The 15,036-nt window shown below is 38.6% G+C and overlaps 1 protein-coding gene across 2 annotated transcripts in view; it reads right to left on the bottom strand.

Moving 5' to 3' along the window:
• Positions 1–15,036, bottom strand: part of PPIL2 (peptidylprolyl isomerase like 2) — a 68,038-nt gene that overhangs the window by 39,288 nt on the left and 13,714 nt on the right. For both annotated transcript variants that reach the window (XM_058036841.1, XM_058036842.1), the window contains exons 6-10: positions 14,159–14,210; positions 11,898–11,989; positions 10,341–10,430; positions 1,801–1,876; positions 852–1,012 (exon numbers count right to left, since the gene is read on the bottom strand). In XM_058036841.1, the coding sequence (XP_057892824.1) occupies positions 852–1,012; positions 1,801–1,876; positions 10,341–10,430; positions 11,898–11,989; positions 14,159–14,210 (471 nt within the window). The remainder of the gene's footprint in view (positions 1–851; positions 1,013–1,800; positions 1,877–10,340; positions 10,431–11,897; positions 11,990–14,158; positions 14,211–15,036) is intronic.

Below are 15,036 nucleotides of genomic sequence, written 5' to 3'. Positions count from 1 at the left end.
TCATAAGCTGACAATCCAACTCCCCAACATGTGTAGAGCTCATCCTTATCTCTGTCTTTTTACCTCTCCTTACTTTTAAAAAAAATGTATTTATTTTAACACTGTCCCAAAAAAGAGGCCATTTGTGATCTATTCCTTGGTCTAATCTGTCTCTAAGCCCTCTCATTAAAAGCTGTATGCTGCACTGCTGTTTTCATGTAAGTGTAATCAAAGCAAATAGGCACACACATGCCAGAATTATTAAAGGACAGAAGAATACTCTCTCTTGCCCATTTGAAACAACCTTTGATGTAGGAAATCTAGATGCAGATGAATTGTTTCTCTTGACAACCGTGAACATGCACCTGGAAGAACATCCTCTAAAATATTCCACTGAACCCTGCATTCCAGTGGAAAAAGAAAATGGAGGAGCAGCTGTGGATGATTTATGTATTTGTCCACACCAGAAATTATTCACTTGCACTCCCCTTAAGGTGTGCTCTCTCTGTCAATAAATGCAGGAAACAATGATAAACAAACTCAAAGTGAGACATTATAACCTGGGAAAAAGTTTCTGCCAACACATACATAACCACATCATAAGGATTCTTCCTTCTCATTGTGATTCAGGTCTCAAATGTTTAGGTTCATTTGCAACGATTTCACAAATAGAAACTCACTGACACATACTATGCATGTCTAAGGAATCCTGATATGATTCTCATTTTCTCATCTATGACAAATTCCTGTGTGAGAAGAAACAGAAGGAGCAGTGTTTGTTTACACTGCAATACAGCCTCTAAGAAGAAAAACAACTATTACCATTCTTGAAGAAGTCAATCAGTACCAAACTACAAATTAAGTCAACTTACTGCATTCAGCTTATCCACTTTCTTCTTTTCAGGAGCCTTCATAGTAGCTGCTAAAATATCATCACCTTTGAATTCCTTATAAAGCTCCAGTAAAGTCTCTCGGGTCTCTGTGTTTGTATTTTTCAAATAGTAAGATGGATCTAATTTTGCTTTTTCTTCATCTAGGTAAGAAAAGTTAAATCACTCAGAATTAAAAGAAACATTTTATTTTGTTCTCCCTCAGTTTATTACATAACTAATTACACAAAAATTTTCCAGCTATTAATGGTACTTTTTAAAAAATAAAAATGTCTAGCAATTATATATATTCCTCCAGACACAGTGACAAATAGCAATGCATAACATCATTGACAGTGTAACCCAAAATATAGCACAATAAATACCAATATGATGTACAAGAAAAAAAAATCAAGCCAACTATCAAGAAAATTTATTTGAAACCACTAGAGATCATCTAAGTCCATTTCAAGTCTTGTAAAATTTTTATAGAACAATAAAGACAAAATACAGTTGGGTACAATATAAACTTCTGTTCTTCATCTCCTCACTGAATGGCCAGGCCTGTGATATAAAAATCCCAGGATCAGGTATTTAATGTGCCAGTAGGGGAAGAAGGTCGCTGGACTGGACTGTGGAATTTGATTTAGTTAATATTTTAATTTAATATTTAATTTTTACAAGTTTCACTTGTCCTCTGTCTTGGTATGCTTATTATTTGCTGGATATTAGATGTTCCATATGTGAGATAATACTCACTTATTCTGATTGGGTAAATAGAAAAGGATGCTTGATTGCACAACAACAGATTAAAAAAACCCAAAACCCAGATATGAGCATAATAAGCTAACCACTGAGAGATGTCCTTCTAGAAAACTGAGACAATTCCACAGAATCCTCTTCAGATTTTTCATGTTTGTATTTTCTCAGCCTACCTTCAATTCATCCTTACCTGGATCAATTACTTTTATGTTGTTCTTAACATGAAAGAAGTTTGAGACATTGAACTTATCCAGGTTTGTTGGATCCTGAAAATAAAAATAATTTTAAAAACTAATATCAGAGACCTTGGTAAGCACATATTCCAAGCAACAGACTAGAACAAAGGGCAGACACCATAATAAATAAACAGGGAGACAGAATGACTTCCATACTCCCCAAACCACAGAAAGATGAAAAAAATATAAAGCAATCAACCCAAACCAACATCAGCAAAGAGTCAGTTCACAGCAGACTCCTTAGGGAGCTGGAATTCAGTTCCAAACATAATATTACACATATATCACCTACAGAAGTTACTACCAGAACTCAGCTGAGTCTCCCCTATCCTAGAGAAGCAAGAACAATGCAATCCCCTGGTTCTTTCCTTTGTTCTGAGCTTTGGTCTAAGATCTGTGCAAAAGCACATCAGCTATCTCCTGCTATTTATAATCCTAGGCCTGATTTGCACATGCTCTGTGAACTTTTGCAATGCATCTCAAAATACAAATAAAGCCTCAGAGCAAGTCTCTGCAGTAAGAACTGTGCTGACAGTTGGTTTTTTTACTAGAGCTTACAGAACTATGTTTAAAAATGATGAAAAAAAAGAAAAAAACTGTTATGAAAATTCAATTTAGTGACCACTGGAGGAAAATTGCAAAAACACACAGTCCATTAACTGTGATCCTTTATGCTATCTCTAGGCAACTTTCTGCAGAACTCTGACCTTTTGTTAGAGAGAGTGGGACAAGGAATGCCTACTGGTGATCTAGGTTACTTCAAACTATTATTAAACAGTCTTTAATCCTCTCCTTACAATGACTTCAAGGCTTTCTCCTCAAGCTCCTCTGCAGCACAGAAAGGTCAAAACATCAGCCCAGGACACTCAGTACCTAATGGAAAGTCTATCTTACAGAAAACAATTCAAACTTTAAAATACCAAACTAACAAAATAATATGCAGTAGTTTCTAGTTCAGGATAAAAATAATGCAACATATTATGCAAAAAACTATGACCTAACATGAATACTATTAAATATATTATCCTAAAAATGTAACAAAGCCTCTCATACCACCATGGTTTATAAAAAGTTTGACAATTTCATCTCTGCCAGAAGTAATGCTTAATACAAGCAGAGCTGCCAGCTCCATAATATATAAAACTATCTAATTATGCCTTTCATTCATCCCTGAAATGGTATGCTTCCACCAGAGAGTGCATTTTAAATTTTATTGCTGGTAGTGAAACCAAAACACATTTATGAAATCAAGCTGTGTGATTCTGCACTTTAATGGGACCTCCTGGCTTTCTGCTGTCCCCTTTCCTAATCACCAGACAACAATTTTCTAATATTTCCTGTCCCTCTATACCCCTCCAATAGATCTTCACTGAGACAAAAGAACTGCCCCAAAATATTACCTATTTAGGATTTTGCTTTATAAACAGACAATCTTTGAATAAAACTACTAAAAACCAGGAAATTGGGATCTGATTTTTAGCATTTTTATTTCCTCTGACCCCAGCACTCAGGTGTATTTACTATTTACTACCTTGCATACATATTTATATATGTGAATAGAGATGATTTTGAGCCCTGCTTTCTGACAGTCAACAAGATACACAGAGAAAGTCTGGAGAAAGAGCTTTGTGTGTTTTCACAAGATGTTTTCACTCTGAAATACTCTGCAGCAATCACAAGCTGCAGCTTTCCAAGACTGCAATCACTGCTCTGCACATAAATGTACTACCTCAAAAGGTGAAGGGAGGAAAGACTGCTTACCCTTTCAGGAAAGGGAAAAAATATCTGTGTATAAATATTAATAGAGATAATAGATTTATAGAAACCCATGTCTGCAGTTCATGGCAAAGCTGAAGGGCAAGACTGACTCCTGAAAACAATTTTTCATGGACAGGAGGGAAGGCATCAGTAAAAATGAAACAGAAAACAGCTTCGTGATTTCCTCTAAATAAAGAGTCTTCATTTACTGACTTATTGATTGTTTAAAAATAAATAAAGGACATCACCACTGCCAGTGCCTTACAAAACCCAGGGCCTTGTGCTCAGGGTACCACAAATCAGATTAGTTCACACTGTTTAACAGCCACAGTCCATTCAAACATCTGTGTGGCTTAACCAGCCTCATCACAGGCATTGAGCAACTCCAGCAAAATGTTTATAAGGAAACTTGCAGGGGAGATTCCTCAGGGCTCTCCAAACCACCACCAGCCCCCTCTGTGGCAGTGCATCTATTATCATGTGCAGGACAGCAGAGGCCACAGGGCAGTTCCCTCTCCTTGCTGTCCACCTGCCCTCTGGGAGAGCTGAACTCCAAACCCCAGAACTGTGACCCAGCTCCTCCTTCCATCACAGCCACATGGGCCATCTGTCCCAATGGAAACCTTGACAAAGGTTTGGTTCACAGTGCTGTCCCTTGTATTCCTGATTCTGCAAAGCAAGAGTCTCACCACCTTTGAGAAGGGGGACAACCAATACTCCTACCCCAAAAGAGATTTCCCTCTGTCAGTGGAATAGCCCCTCAAAAATAGCTCCTCAAATTGAAATTTGAGTGTCACCTTGTACAGGATACCTAGGACATGTTTATTCCTCCCTCTAAAATACAGCATCTTGATATACTAAGAGAAGCTCAGTTAGAATTAATTTGATTAGAATTAGTGTGAATCAGAATTAGCATACTGTGGAAGTACTGCAGTGAATACCAAGTCAAACACAAGGTACCAGTTGCTTTCACCTGTCCCCAAGAGGAGAAACACAACTGACTTGTCCAACCTGTGCTGCAGAAGACACAAACCATTTCCTTACTGGTGGTATTGAGCCCTACAACATGAGATATAAGTTTTTTAAAGATAAGACTTTGAAAATTTTGTATGTTTGTAAGTCTTTAGACATACCACTTCAGGAAGAAAACTGTCTAAACATTAATAATTAGCCTGCCAAGCTCCTCTCATTGCATCCATGACAGTTACTGGGCACAGAATCAGAGCAGTCCAAACAAGATGCCACAGAGATGGGCAGACAGACACACTCACATTGTCAAAGCCTCAAGCTCTAATGAGTTAATTGCCTCTCCTGGTCACAGAGAAAGTCTGGACTCATGGGGATGTTCAAAATCCTGTTAAGATTAAGGCCTGAAGCCCAAAGACCTAAGAAATAAGTTCTGTGTAAGTGCACAGAAACCAGAAAGGAAGATGAACAATGGCCTACTTTTGTTTGTCTTAGCATGCTTAAAAATACCTACACAAAACACCATGGCTGGCAGTCTCAGGGTTTTTCTTATTAAGGTTACAAACCATAAGCTTAAGTTTAGAAAATATCTAGCACAGATATATACTTCAAAGGGTTGCTAACTATCATTACTATTAAAAATCTCATATTTAGTGTTTTCCTGAAAGCTGAGCACTGAAAACAGGTAATCTCAAGTTTTATTCCACTTGGTTTTTTCCAGTCATTTTCTGATTTTACCTACTCAGGGAAACAGCTTGAACTCTGTTATCTTATGCACCACACAGAAGCCCCCAAAAAGCAGGTTAAAACCAGCAGGTTTAGGCTGTGTGATTTCTTTGAGTCCTGATTTCTCTCATCATTTGGTTGGCCATGCTGCATCCCTAATTATGCTCAGGACTGTCAGCCTCATATGCTGACCATGTCCCACTTCTTTACCCTCTACTCTGCACCTCCATTGGTGCAGGATTCTCCTTCAGAGACCTCACCCACAGCCATGAGGAAATCTGCTCTGACCTTCTGGCACACAAAGAGCAAATGAGGAATAGCTGAGGAGTGAAATATCAATTAACAGTGTGCAGCTCAGCTACCTCCAGCTCTGCTCATTAGCTGTGCTTCCTGCCACAAATGTCAGTGGTGTTGAACAGCTTGTAGGGAGCCATGTCTTGTCCACAGCTGATTAAGTTCTATAGGAACAATAAAACTGACAGAAGGAAGCACACAACACTATGAGGCTTTTTTCCCTTTAACAGCAGCAAACCTGTTAACATTTACCCAGACATGGTGTTTTCTTCTCTTCCCCTCTCCATTTCTGCAGTGTAAAGATGCATTTGTTAGCCTGCAGCTGCCAGGGAAGGCTCTCTGCAGGCTGCCAGCAGAGCACTGTGCTTGCTACCCCTGGCACAGCAGGGCAGGGGTTTCACTGCAATTCCTCAGGCAAGGAGGAACCCCCACATGTGCCTCTCCATCACCTGCAGCACTGCCACTATGCACAGCCACATTTCCATTAAATCCCCTGCCAGCACACAGCTCAGACACAGCTTTGGAGAGTTTCCAGAGCAGGAATAATTTCTGCTGTATCCTCACAAACTGAAGTTTGTCTCTTGTTCGTGAACAGAGCCACGGTGGAGGATGACAAATTGACAGGGTGCTATCAAATGGGATGTGAAAACTGGATATTTCAGCACTCTTACTTTGCTCTCCTCAGGACCTCTGACACTTGCTGGGATGGGAAGTCCATCACTGTGTCCAGCAAAGCACTACCTGACCCTGCTCCTGTCTCCAGCTTCAGCTGGAGCAGACACTTGCTTCAGCCTGCCTGGTCTCATAAGGGGGAATTCAGATGACAGGTATTTATGTGCTTGCCATTAAGTTCCACGTCATTACACAAAGAATAATTTGCATAATACAGGATTGAAACACACATGGAATTTACATTCACACTAATTAATAATAATTTCTACCAGATTTTGTCATAAAGATTTGACAGTAGACATTGAGCTGTAAATCCCCCAAAATTTTACTTGGAAGATAATCTCAAATTAGGTTAAACATTTAGACTGAATACTAGATGAAAATCTGCAAAACATAGGACTGGAAGAATTACCTAGATCTGAATTGAGGTCTAATGCACTATTATTTAAAAGCTGTGCTCAATCCTACCTTGAAACCAACTGCAAAATGGTGAAACCAATTGAAATGGTGAAACCAATTGAAATGGTGAGCAGCAATGTAGCAGAATGGCAAGCAGAAGAGGGATGTAAGAACACTGCAAACAAGTGTTAACAACATCAGCTTTTCCATGAAAGACACCCTGTCCCCCAGATGTCCAAGTCCTTTACATCCTGCCTTACTCATTAAGAGTACCTAATTAATCTTACAGCATTTGAGTTGTCTGTCAGCTGGGAACACATTCATGACATTTTCAAGGGATGCTGAGTTAGGCTGAGCTGATCATCATCAAGGAAAAGAATATAATTCAGTTTAAAGTTGAGAAACAGACAACATACAACAGCAAATCCCATTTAAAAGAGACATGAACCAGTACAGTTGGGAGAAAAATTATCTGAAATAATGAAAAGGAGAGAGAAACTTGTAAAAATGTAAGACCTGCAGAAGATGGAAAACTTGAGTTTGTAGCAAGATCACAAAGCTAAGACAAGAAAATTTAAACTTTAGTGTAAAGAGCTACAGTCTAAAAACCCAGTCATACCAGGAGTGCCAATCTAGGGAGGGTATCATATGGAACAATGTCATGTGCATTTCTGTCATCATCAGCAAAATCCTAAACTAGAATCCATGACATCTGCCACCTGAATAGCTCCATTCCAGTACTGCTAATGTATCTTGCTCACCAGGACATGGTATTACTCTTTCCCTCCTGCCCTGACTGGCTGGATAATATGGCCATATGCTGATGAAAAACTGCCATGCTCCACCCCAGGACATTTTCATTTCAACAGGGGAAAAAGTCATTTCTGAGTATGGACTACATGTAGGAAGCACTGCAGATTCCTCTACAAAGAGAAGCACATCATAGACCTAACCCAGTATTATTAACAACTGAAGTTGTGATTCTGCTTTTTTAAGTTTTAAATTAAAAAAAAAAAAGTCCCTTTTAACAAGTAAATAACACATAAATAACTGCTACTAAATTCAAAGCAACCAGAGGAGATGCTGCTTAGCAGAAAAGATAACAGGGTGGATTATGACTTGCATTTGAATAATGTTTAGCACCAAGAACAGGAAAAGCATATTATGCAATTCTGCCTCCTCTGAAAAGAGCAAATCTTTCTTGTTGTGTTTTTACTTATATATGTCAGGAGAGAGAAGCCAAGTTTGAGGCCAATTACTATTCTGGTAAAATCCAAGCAGACGTAGGATGGTCCTTTATGTATCAATAAGGAAAAATGTGATCATACAAATAATCTGTAAACATACATCATTCATATTTTCCACTTAGCACGTTGTATTTCACTACCACACACAGGTACCCCCTCTGTTTCCTAGGACATTCAGAGTCAGCCTCTGGAAATGCTATTTTCTATTGCTAAACACAGCTATTAGACAGCCCTATTCAGCTGTTATTTGCAAAGCAAAGAATGTTTTTTATAGCAACTTCCTTTATATCTACTTTTTTGCCAAACAGCAGGGTCAGTGATACCAACTCAGTCTCAATTTCAGCTCTCTTGGATACCACAGCACTCAATTTACATGGGGGAATGAGAAAACAACAAAGTGATAAATTTCAACACAGAAATTTAAGAGAAGGAGGAACTGGGGTAGAGCTCTGAAACACAACAGATTGCAGTCATGAACTCTGGCTAAGAAACAGAGCCACAGGTGGTGGAGCTTGGCAGTGTGAAGCCTGAAGCCACCACGCCGCCTGCAGTGTTGTCAACAAGAGAGCTCGGAGAGGAGACATCGGTCTGGCTTTCAATAATTTATATGAAGAAAACACTGTGAGAAAATAACAACTCATTTCTCTACCACATCTACTTAAGCAGTTCTAAAACCCAGGCTAGTCATGCCACTTCAGGTTGAATCCTGGCCTCAACAAAGCAAGTCAGGGTAGGGCAGAATTTGAATAGGAGAAATCAAGCTCTACGTGCAAGTTTGCAGTGGGTGCTGTGCAGTGCAGTCAATGGCTCTGACTTCTCCTTCAACAGCCTGAAGCCATTTTAGACTGTTAAAAATAATTCTGAAAAAAATATTTATAGACTGATCTGGTAAAAGGTCAAACTTTATCTGGTCAACAGCATTTAGATGGTCAAATCTCTTGCAGTCCAATCCCAAAATGGGGGTGTCTTTGTTATTTCTAAACTTATTTAAGAAGAGTATAGCACAAGACTGTACACTGCAGAAGATAACACCAATCCACAATGAACTGTTTACTCAAGAGGATCAAATCTATTCACAAATTATGAATGCCACCCTAAATGGAGGTGGGAGAGGTGCAGGGCACGTGTGTCTGTGACCTTGGACTGCACAACTATCAGAATCTACTTAGTTTCATATTAGACATGTTCCTCCAAGGAAGACAGAAACCCAACATGTCAACAATGAAGATGAAAAGTACTGATAAAAACTCACATAGGGAATGACAAAATTTTTAGATGTTGCACTTTGAGATTTAGAGGACTAGAGCAGCTGTGAAAAATCAAAGCTAGGCAAGAAACAAGAACACACTCTTTATACATACATCCAATTCCAACCCTACAAAACATACCAAAATATTTTTTAGTGACTGCACATTTCAATTGTTTGTTCAAAATAACTTGGTTTTCCATACGGGTGCACAGACACATTTTTAGACACTTGTCTTTTTTTACTTTTCCAAATCCATTAGCAACCATGCAGTTACACAGAAATAACATTCTGTTGGGAGCTTTCAATCAGAAAAAAAGCTGTATTTTTGAATCCATTGGAATAAAAACATTTTGCTTTGTTGCATTAGCTTGAACATCAACAAGCCCAAAGGAACAGAGGAAAATTATTTAAAAACATGCTGTTAAGCACTGGGGAGTAGGGAAGAAGGGTTACATTTTATTTAAATTTAGACATAAATGAAAAATATTCTTCTATTTGAATTAGACTGTATTGGTCTTGGCTAGTGGCAATTAAGTGTTCATGAGATGCATACTAACTCATGATTTCAATAATAATGATCCAGGAATCTTTTTTCCCCTGTTTTGAAATTATGCAAGCTTCAAAGCACCTACTTTTAAACTAAAGTTTTAGATCCTTTGATACTAAACTTCATCTGTCAATAACTATCATTTACACTGTAAAATTCACAATGCTCTTTTAATTTAGGTTTTGATTTTCTTCAAATCAGCAAAGAACCAACATTGGTATCTACTAAGAAGCAAAACATTCCAAACAAGCAATTAGAGAAAGTCCTCCTGCCGCCTTACTCTACATTTAGAGAAACATTCTTTGGAAAATACTTTTGGAAATACTTTTCTGAACCTTTGACTCTTGTATACATCTTTGGAAGAGTAAGATGCACAACCCACTTCAGTCTTAATGTAACATGTCTCAAAGTTTAAATACTTTACATTCTAAACATTGTTTCTTTTGACACCACAGACCACGTTACTACTCATCCAGATTGTGTCACATGGAACCTTTGTGGTTCATCTGATAAAGAAAATACAGTGAAGTTTCTCTGTTCAGCTGCTCTAGTTTCCTGCTAGAAGAGTGTACACAGCAGCATTTCTGCAAAATAAAACCCTGTATGGGACAAGGTGTGACAGAGAGAGAAGTTCACCTGCAGCGTGACGATGTCCTGCCGAGTGAAGGGCTCATCTGTCAGGAGATCCCTGTAGCTCTTTGGTTTGATGTTCAGCTGCTCAACTGCCTAACAGTCAGGCAAAAGACACAGATAGCAAAAATCTGATTCTTGTGTGTAAATATTACAAGTAAATAGGCGAGATCAGTAAATTGTTGAAGATCAAATAATAAAGAAAACAATTTCACCCTCATTCTCAACTGGCAGCTGCAATATTTTTAATGTGGGCTTTAACAAATTAGAAGATTTTGTCTTTCATCCCTACAAAACTTGACAGTTTTGTGTGGTTTGCTGGATTGTTTTTTAAAGAAGAACCTTGCAGTCTCCATTCCATAGTTATGTCTATCATTCAAACCAAATTAATCATAAAATACTGCCAAAATTTTAAAAAATATTTTGCTTCATTTTCTAAGCTCTTACCTGCAGAAGACCCCTGAATCTATCTTATTTACCCAAATGTCCTCTGTGGTCCTCAGATGGAAGTGATCATGTCCCAGTACCTCCAGAAGTGCATAAATTAGTTCCATGCTTATCAAACACCAGTAACTGCTATTACTTCACGTGGTACCACATGGGGCACACACCCTCCTGGCAGAGCCCATTCAGGAAGCCCAGTATTGCAAACTGCAGCAAAGAGAGCAAGAGCTCTGCACTACTGCCCAGGGTTTAACAAAGATCATTCATCAACTCATCCTTGCCTGTTAACCCCAGGAGCCAAAGAATCCTGCTTGCAGCAAGAACAGAAAATACTTTCTATTTTAATCTGATCTAGACTGCTGTCACAGGTGAGGACAGCTCTACTACTTCAGAGCAAGTTTTTTTCAAAACCATGATGAATCCAGCCTCTTCCTTGACTGCAATGGTTCCAGCCTGTTCCACCCTCAGTATCTGAATGTCCCACTGGAATTCAAAAAGATGTTCCAGTGTTCAGACTTTTTACAACACTGGATATGGATTCATTAATTGAAGGATTTATTTGCTACTGAAAAACAAATAAATCTTGCTTTTATGGTAAGGACTATGCAAAGAAGTCACAATTAAAATTCCACTTGGGTTTACATAGATGTTCACAAAACAGGAATAAAAATGCAGTTTAAGTGTCCATTAAGGCATTCTTTCTCCTATTCCCCCAGCTCCAGCTAAAATGCTCTTTTTCATTCACTGATTCAAATAGAAATGAGGCAATTTGTGTTTTTGTGATGACACTGTATCAGAAAGAAGACAACAGAAAATTTGTCCATTAATTCAACTGAGAAGAATATAAAAGCTACTCATTTTGAAACACAAGATTCAGTACATGCAGATTAACTTAAGAAAAGGTTTTAGAAATACTATTTAACTAATATTCTAAAATTTTTCCTATTTTGAAGGCTAAAGTTGGACAACAATTTATGAAGTCAGTCTATCTCCTGTTCTTTAATTTCCCTGGCTGTAAAACAAGAACAAAATTTACTTGTTTTTCTAAAACATTTTGTGATTTTGACTGAAATGCATCAAGTACAAAATATTAATCATGAAATGCAACAGAGAACCTACCTCATAGGCAAACACATTTCCAGTAGTCTTGATGGCCACAATATGGGAGTTATTGGTAAATACAGTAAACAGCACTGGACAGTGGTACTTGCCTGATAGAGGGAAAAACCATACATTTCACATGAATACCTGCAACTGCTCTGAAATAGCTAATTTTTCTGATCTCTGTGGATGATATTCACATTAATTTTTAATATAAAGTGCAACTTCAGAGGGTATTCAATAGTGTTTTAATAACATTTTGATTCTCCAGTGACAGAAAAAGTGCTTGAAAAAGTAACAGCTAGGAGAGCTATAAAACAAGCAAGGAAAATGCAATTTTGAAATCTATTGCCTTCAATTTCCTAACACAGAACTTTGTCCAACTTGCTTGATATTTATGAAATACCACTATATAATTGTTACTATTGTAATCAAAGATCTGTTGATAACATGAACCTTGTATCATGTCCATTGCTCTGCATCACTCTTGTTCCCAGGAATAAAACTTTAGCTTATAGCCCATAGAAAAGTACACAACAGCTATTGTGCTTGAAGCAGAGGAGAGCATTTTGTATTCAAATGTGGCAGGCAGAATGCCATTAAATCTGAACACGTTACTCAGTAAGGAACCCAACTTCTGCTCTAATCAAGCTGTGAATTTTCCCAGGAGGGTCAGCATAAATATTAAGCAAGTCACAGCAAGCAAACTGATGGGAGGCAATGTAGGAGGGAAAAGAAAAATGTCTGAATAATCTCAGCAGAAAGCAGTTAGAAGATTATTAATACTTGATCCGTTTGCTAGACCTGGAGGTTTGGGTGAGATCTTTGATGTAAGTTGGGCCTATTTAGTTATTTTCTTCCTAATTACCATTTGAAAATCAAAACCAGCAGGGAGGCCAGAACAGGCTGCTCTCAGCACCTGAGGGGACAGAGGAGGCAAACACCTGCAGAGACTGAGCCCTCACTGTGCCACCAGAGGCAGCTCTGCCCCCTGCACAGCAAAGCTGAGGACACTTCTGTTAATGCCACCAGGGCTGAAGGAAAGCCACTGCCACAAGGGACTGAAACTCGAGAAGTTTAGAAAGGGATTTTTCCAAGTGTCCAACTGATGGATACAGAAACAGACTGGTAAAATGTGAGGCCTCATTCAAGCTTTGTACAGAAGAACAAGTCACCATATTCTCATTCCCAGGAAAAGCCAAACTGCTGAGGGCACACACATGTTGATCTGGATAGAAAGTACTCAGCTCATAAGTGATCACTAAACGTGAGAAAGTGCAAGGCCCAAAGATCTTTTATATCACATTTATGTGTGAACAGAGAATTCTGATCCTACAACCATTTCAAGTTATGACTTAGAGAAAAGTTTGCTGATAGACAGAAATGGAACACTTAATTTTTATCTTTTGTCGCATTTTCCCTTGACTGATTAATGTCACAGAATGAACCTTTTTAAGGAAAAGGCTTCTGAAACTCTATGGCTGCTGTCATTCCACCCCAGCAGTGTGAGCTGGACTTCTTTAGAGAAAGCACAATCTCATGGTATCTTTCAAAAGCCTTGGCCACTATTGATCAATTTTTAACACCCTGCTATTGAGACAGATGGAACACACGGCAGAGAAGAAATCCATCAGCTACAGAAAAGAACTTGTAATCTACAGATTTTGGTAAGATAAGGAGACAGACACTCCAGAATTTTATTCCCACCTAATCTTAGCTATTTTTATTTCACAGAAATCATTACCTGCTTTGCAGAAGATGAATTCATCTCCACTCTTCTCTTTTGTTCCTATCATGCTCTCTTAGGAGGCTGATTTTATATCTTGCAAAAATAAGACTCGAGGCAGCTGTCTTGTGTGCTTCTATTCATAAATTCCCACGTGTTTATTTAAGTCTAATCCCTTCTATAAACAAAAAGCTGTTCAAAACCAAGTGAACAGCAAATATTGCCACAGGCAAGTTGGAAATAAGATAACATTACAGAAATTTTACTTTTTCTGATTCTTTCCTTAAAGTAAAGAGTACCTTAGTGCAGTAACATCTATAGTAAAGTGAAATTGCTGAATAATTTACAGCTCCCCAGTGTAAAGAAAAACAGAACTGGAACTTTGAAGGTAAACATATCACTCACAAGAAGCAATTATTCTACTAAAAAAAAACATGATAGAGAACACAAACTACTTAAGTTCACCATGAGTAAGACAAACCAGAATTTATTAAAGCACTCATTAAGGAAAAAAACCCAACAAAACACCACCACAGAAAATGACTGCACTTACCTTCACTGTTTTTAGCAAAATTCAGCTTTATAAGTGATTTGGCATCTAGTTTCTAAAGAAAACAAAGCATTAAAAAGATTAATCACAACAGAAGGTAACCATGGAAATAAAAGGAAACTGTAACATCACTGTTATGACTTCAAGAGTATATGATTTATTAATAATCTATTGCAGGTTGTCTAAATTATCAAAACCCTGGGAATTCAAGTCACAGACCACAAAAAGAAGGCTCAGGGAGCCTGAGAACTGGGATACATTTGTTTACAGGGCTCTGTTTGACACAGGACAGTGCTAACCATGGGGAATCAGTTCAAGGAGTTGCACAACTCTTAGCATAGACTGAAAGGGGAGTTGGCATGAAAGGCTAGGAGGCAAAGATCATTGCTGCTGATCAGAAGGGACAATTCAGCAGGGACCTCTGATGAAAGTCATAAAGCCAGCAAGCCATTCTGGCAATCAAGCTCGGTGCCTTTTCTGAAATAACTGTAATTTTCCTTTTACTCAGGAAACGTGCAGCAGAGCTCACATGACAGCCAGCAACAATAAAGAGAAACAGAGGCACAAGTTCTCTGGAGAGGCACTTGGGGTAACAAAGGGAGTTCCAGGAAGGATTTTCAGCCACTTAACCCCCAGGTAACAATTCCACTGAGCAGGGAACTGAGGTGACAACCAAGGCTGGGATAATGTTCTCCAGCTCTAGAGAGGACACCCCAAACATCAGAAGCATCTATGGCATTTCTCTGCTGCCCTCTCTCTGGAAGGGTTTTCTAACATGGGAAGAGCAGAGCTGTGGGGCTGGCAAACATTTCTGGACAATCAGGCTGCTCCTGTCCTGCAGCCTTCCCCAGGACATGGAGGCTGCACACACACCCAAAATA

Source organism: Melospiza georgiana, chromosome 18 (assembly GCF_028018845.1).
Source record: "Melospiza georgiana isolate bMelGeo1 chromosome 18, bMelGeo1.pri, whole genome shotgun sequence".
In the NCBI taxonomy this organism is placed as follows: Eukaryota; Metazoa; Chordata; class Aves; order Passeriformes; family Passerellidae; genus Melospiza; species Melospiza georgiana.
This window is presented reverse-complemented; position numbering and strand designations above follow the sequence as displayed.